This window comes from Salvelinus sp. IW2-2015, linkage group LG33 (genome assembly GCF_002910315.2).
Source record: "Salvelinus sp. IW2-2015 linkage group LG33, ASM291031v2, whole genome shotgun sequence".
NCBI classification, from domain to species: Eukaryota; Metazoa; Chordata; class Actinopteri; order Salmoniformes; family Salmonidae; genus Salvelinus; species Salvelinus sp. IW2-2015.
This window is the reverse complement of record NC_036872.1, coordinates 15,140,586-15,146,813: the sequence shown is the minus strand read 5'-3', so window position 1 is coordinate 15,146,813 and position 6,228 is coordinate 15,140,586. Positions and strand designations below refer to the sequence as shown.

General features: G+C 39.2%; 1 protein-coding gene across 1 annotated transcript; it reads left to right on the top strand.

Moving 5' to 3' along the window:
- The first annotated feature begins 2,043 nt into the window (after nt 1-2,043).
- LOC111958063 (uncharacterized) lies at nt 2,044-5,308 on the top strand. The gene is made up of 2 exons (XM_023979246.2): nt 2,044-2,297; nt 2,744-5,308. Exon 2 carries the CDS (start codon nt 2,775-2,777, stop codon nt 4,083-4,085), a length of 1,311 nt encoding a protein of 436 aa, XP_023835014.1. The 5' UTR covers nt 2,044-2,297; nt 2,744-2,774; the 3' UTR covers nt 4,086-5,308.
- Nucleotides 5,309-6,228: the final 920 nt, after the last annotated feature.

The window sequence follows — 6,228 nt, the reverse complement described above, 5'->3', positions numbered from 1 at the left end:
ATTAGCATTGTCTACTGTCACACAATATCAAAATGTCAACACCAGACAGTGGTTACTTCTCTTTATCTAGTTTTGGTCTGCCTCAGACCTAGCCTGCAAGCACACTCTCGCAACAGCCAGGGCTTAAGCACAAAGACTAATATAGATAGCTTGTGCAACGTATAGTGGTAGAGGTTTTAGACACATAGCAATAGTATCTTATTATAAGGCCTGCAGCAAAACATATGAATCTTAAGGTCCCCTTAATCAATAATGGGGAGGGTCTTTGGGACCCACCCCCTACACTAGTTAGCTGGCTAGCTTCTGTTGGGTGTTCCGGTTCTAAAGTAAAGAAAATAGAACATCCATACCACATTGGGTGAGGCGGGTTGCAGGAGAGTATGTTGAAGTTGAGGTTAAGAAAAATATAAATAAATATTTGCGAGAAAAAAAAGATATAAAACGATATATACACGGGACACGACAAGACGAAGACAAAGACGCCTGACTGCTACGCCATCTTGGAAGTTGCTCTGTCATTTATTCAAACCAAGATGGGTAGTGCTGTGAGGGGAGGGATTTAATGAGTGTATCAGCTGTGTATTATCTCTGCTTAAGTTATCATGCAGTGAGTTCAATACCATAGATAGAACATATCATTCCATACCATAAACAGGTTAGTTCACCCAGACCCAGCCATAGCCTTTTGGGGGCCCTAAGCTAAAAAATAAATACAAATTGTGGCCACCCTCTTGACAGCTGAGAGAGAAAAAAATCCTGCAATTCGACACATTTGACCATGACATGCCATGTTAATATGATATCTGAGTGAGAGTGACTAACATCAATAGAGGCCCCATGGAGGCCAGGGCCCCTGGGCACATGCCCTGCGAGCCCCGGTCGGTTAGTGGACCATGTTTACTGTGAGTTTAGATAACTGGTTAGACTAATTTACCAATCTAAGAAATGTTAGCTGACATAGGCTAATTGAGTAACTGCCAGTGACTGACAAAACAAGAGAAAAAACAACCTGGACTCAGTAGATGTAGATGTAACATAGTAAAGGAAAATCCAGGACACTCAAATGAGTATGCTATGTTACGTTTGGTATGGTATGTATTCATTTGTCGATGTCCAACATCCATTTCGTATGATATGTTACGAATTACAATTTGTTGTGGCTAACGTTAGCTAGGGGGCTAGGTAGCTAACTCTAACATTAGCTAGATGGCTAACATAAGGTTAGTGGTTAAGGTTAGGGATAAGGTTAAGAACCTGTTAAACTCTGAGCGCACACACAAAAATAATATAAAGTGGCATCATTTGAAAGCTACATGCCTTGTCTTTTTGGAAATCGAACTTAAATCTTACTGCTGTCAATGTCATAAGACTATTACTGCTGGCAATAAGAATCTACTTTTCTAACTCTCAACAGTTAATTGAAAACGGTCGCTTATGTCTTAGTTGCTAGGGCCGGCCCTGAGTAGTGATGGGCATTCCGAGTCTTTTTGATGAGCTGGAATTGTGGCTCCATTCCCCTAAAATAGCTGTTAATTTGGCGCCCAAATGGCTTTTTGTTCAGTACCTAGCCTCCCAGATAGCAATGCAATGAGCACTTCGGAGGCTGGAGTCCCTCCAGAGTGGTCGCACGCTGTGTGTCAGCTTTGTTGGCCATTTCCTCATTCACGCGGCGCTAGAGATATGCCGCTTTGTCAAGCGCAGCTGTGCTCCTGCCGTTCACGTGCAGTTTTCCTCACACATCCCACCCCCTTTAACCGCCCTTCTCCCTACCGACGACACTACAGCTGCCAATTAGAGACAATAAGCTTTTTCAGCATCAAGCCAGTAGTATGCCTACTTCTTGTCACCAGTTATTTTAATGATTATTTAAGGTAGGCTACATGGAAAAGTACTGTAAATGATGATGTGTGTGCGATAACGACGGTCAGCCCTGGTCATCTGGTTCCACTGGTGACGAGTGCTTAAAAATATAATAAAACCATGAAAAATAGCACATCTCGAATGTAAAGCCTAAAAAGTTGACTGCCATTATGTCAGATCGTGATATGTGTATTCAAATACATTTTAACCAGACATAATTATTAGATCGCCTTCAAAAAAGGAAGATTATTCAAGCAGTAGCCTATGCAAATCAGGTAGCTAATTGAACGGCTCTTTCACAGATGCGATTCGGTTCTTGATCCATTGAAAAAGAGCGGTTCGTCCGAGAACGACCATACACTAGCTCAGAGTCCACCATGTGGAGACGTTGAAATATGAAAGCGTTTGTCACCTGCTAAGAAACATCAATGAATAAGGTATGTAGCCTGCACAATTATTATTAAATGGGACATTTTGTATGTTTGATTGTTTTGATGAATTTGATCAAGACAATTGTAAATACATTGATTCCTCGAATTTATGTTAGGCTACGCTGATAAAAAAACATATGTAGGTCACAACTAACTACCTTATTATGTTTAAAATCTGTTATTATAATTACCGGTGTTTSCTCATAGTTAACGTCATCTGGAAATTAAGTGCTCGTATTATTGCTGCACTAGAGTGAAAACATTCTGATGCGCATCCCATCAAAAAAAAGCCTAATTTGGAAAATTATATATATTTTAATGTGGATGTTGCAGTGTTAAAATATTCACATCCGAGTCCGCAAATAAAAAAACAAGGACAAAGTTGCATTGGTTAGCTACTGTATTTAAAAAAGAGAACTTGAGCTCTCAACAATAACATCTCCCCCCAATAGGTCTGGTCTGGAATCACAGAGCTGGATTTTGATGGACATAGCCTACAGTATGCTGAAATTTCGGTTTGGTCTTCTAATATTCTTTGCAGTGGTATGTTTATATTGGACATGGTCCATATATATCAAATTGAATACAAACAAATACCCTGCAAAAACACATTGGCAAATTCTCATAAGTGATCAAACAATAACTCAGATTAAAGACACAAAGCATTTAATGGTGTCTGCCTACAAAGACCACAGAGTGGATGGAGCAATCCGCATCATTAGTATAATCAGAAGAGATGATCTCCAGCCACTTCATTGTTTTTTCTGTGGTGGACATGGCTGCTTTCCTGCCTCAGTGGCACAGGTGGAGATGCACAGCGACCATTTTGGATTCCCCTTTGTGACCACAGATGTGCTGTGCCAGAGTCCATCTATGTATAATGTGACACATGTCACTATATCAATACATTCAGATATCAAAGCCACCCAAAACCAGCACTTCCTGTCCATACAAAACAAAGAACTGAGAGAGGAGAAGATATTTYCATACAACTTTACAGTGTGCATCTCCAAYCTTTTCGGGGGCTATAACAATGTCCTGCAGTTTGTCCAAACTATGGAGATGTACAAACTCCTTGGGGTGCAGAGAGTGGTTATCTATAACACCAGCTGTGGTCAGGACTTGGAACCAGTGTTAGTTCACTACAGGGAAGAGGGTATACTGGAAATAGTAGAATGGYCGATTGAYCARTTCCTCAACCCATCCAAAGGCTGGAGGTTTGAGGAGCACAAAGGAGATCTCCACTACTATGGGCAGCTGACCACTCTGAATGAATGCATCTATAGATACATGTACCAGTCGAAGTATGTACTTCTTCATGACATTGATGAGATCGTGATGCCTTACCAACATGCCAATTTGCATCTACTGCTGGAGGACCTTCAACACCAGCACCCCAGAGTAGGAGTCTTCGTCATCGAGAACCACATATTCCCCAAAAACCATTACGATGACAGTGGCAAGTTCAAACTGCCACAATGGAGGGAAATTCCAGGGATCAATATCCTGGAGCATATTTACAGAGAACCCTCGAGAGAAGCTGTTATCAACCCTACCAAACTGATTGTCAACCCTAGACATGTAGTACAGACATCTGTTCACTCTGTGCTGAAGACTTTAGGGGAGACCTTCTGGGTACCACCTGATGTGTGTCGGCTAGTACACGTCAGAGTTCCCCTGCAAGGGAGCCTCACTAAAGATCAGCTGCTTGTGGACAAAAAGCTGTGGGAATATGAGAAGGAGCTAGTTCAAAATGTTGACAACACTTTAAGGAAATCTGGACTGTTGCTTTGATGAWGCAAATCTGATTTTRACATTCTTTTGTCATGTTTGTTTCTTGGCCTATTTCATCTRAATAATAGTCTGTTTTGCTCTAGCCAAGCCTTGACGACTCRTTAGACAGTAAGGTCAGCCAYATCCCAACTCAGCAGAAAATGACTGCGCGATGAAATGAAKGGGAGTGAATGGACAATTATTGCATTATGATYGTCCCTGATGTTTTCCTGAGMTTTCCAATACCTACCTGATGCATTTMAGACACTACAAACCATACTTCCTTCTGATTTATTTTTGGCCTATCTTTTTTGCTATGTATTTGTGTGTTATTCAGTGCGTTGCCATGAGTTAATAGCRTTAAGGCCAAATTCAATGTTTCATAAAAATACAAATAAATACATTTGTTTCTTATACCCCCAGGGGTCCTAAAATAAAACAGCTAGATGGTCCATGTAATTACTATCTTAAAACATTTCCATATGTTAGGGTAGTAAATCAGACAAAAATGGCTTAGATTCTCAGTTTTGACACTTTGGTTAACTCTGTTTGTCATTTATTTGAAAAACCTGTTTTAACTTGTCCCAAGGACCTCCCCTTGTGTATAAAAAAGGTGGCGTTATATTAAAGGATGTAAAGTTTTCAACCAATTATTCAGCAATTATCAATAATTTACTGAATAATTAGTAACATTAACATTAATTTCCATTTGACATTTGTGTGTATGGGTGTGTACTATTACCGTTTGTCAGAGTGTATCATTATTTTTTAAGTGATTTTAATTGGAAAAATATTTGAATTTACCATTTGAATTGGTAAATATGTTAATCTGATTCCTCTCTTCCTGTTTCACAAACACCCGGAGGTGGACTAGCCATCACAATTCGGCCTCAAGGGGAAAAAAGGATTTATCAGCAAACAAAAACTCCTAATGTGTATTCACCGTCAGTTATACCCACATGCATTTATAACTGTCACTTTAGTGTTAGTTTCCATACATATTGCCTCATTCCATTACATCTTTTACCTTTCTTTCCTCTGTCACATTCGTGTGATTGTTCCTGAGGTTCGCTAGCAATAGTGGAACATATGGCTAACGTATTACAATTTGGCCAATAAATTTGTGGCAAATGCCAGATGGGCTGGTCCATTTTTAGCCCAATGGGCATGTCTATCTTGTGTTTTTTTGTGTGCAAAATGGTAATTATCTTTTTAATACTGAGACCTTAAGGAAAAACGATATATACTAGCAAATGAAAAACTAGTGTATATACATTTTTTAAATTCAATAATAAAGTTTAATTGACATTCTGACTCTGACTTATTTCTACTTTAGAGATTTTGAAACCTGGGATGACTCACAATGACTGACTTGGAGGTGAATACTTAATGATGGTGACTCAAGGCTCTTTGGGGGTAATTCCGAGGAGTTAAGCATGCATAAATGGTCGGAATTCCCTTTTTATGCACTTTTCTCTCTACGAGTATTCTGACCTTAAACATGAGAAAGGCATGCTATTCACCCGATATTTGTTTGGGGTGGAGATCAAAGAAATGAGGGTGTTTCTACAGATACGCAATATTCTGACCTGGACTTAATTCCCTCATAATTCTACCACCTTTATGCGCGATGAAACGATGAATAAGGTCACGAAACCTGTCGGTTCCAATTGGAACAACATTACTTTAATTTTCCCGATAGAAATAACTCCATTCTCCATGCGCTGTAGTTTACAAATTGATACAATGTAAATTGAAGCCGTTTGGATAAGGGGATTGTAAATATAAATTACAATCTATTTTACCTTATGATTGTTGGAGACCAATGTGAAACCAGTCATATGGCAGCAAACTGAAGCATATCACCATAACTTTTCCACATTGGAGTTTATTAAATGCTGGCCTTATAACTTGCAGGTATTATATTTGGAGACCCAAGGTATAGGCTTCTGTAGCCATGTGCAAATGATAGCATAGAGCCAAACCTACCAAGTTGATTTATGATTTCTAGAATGTTTGAATTATATGCTTAAATATATGCACAGACTACTTTTTACAATTTGTATTGTGCTAAATATTAGCCACTATCAGTAGCCAACGTCAGTTATACCCACATACATTTATGTCTTACTAATTTTTCCTTAAAATGTTCATCATTCCATTA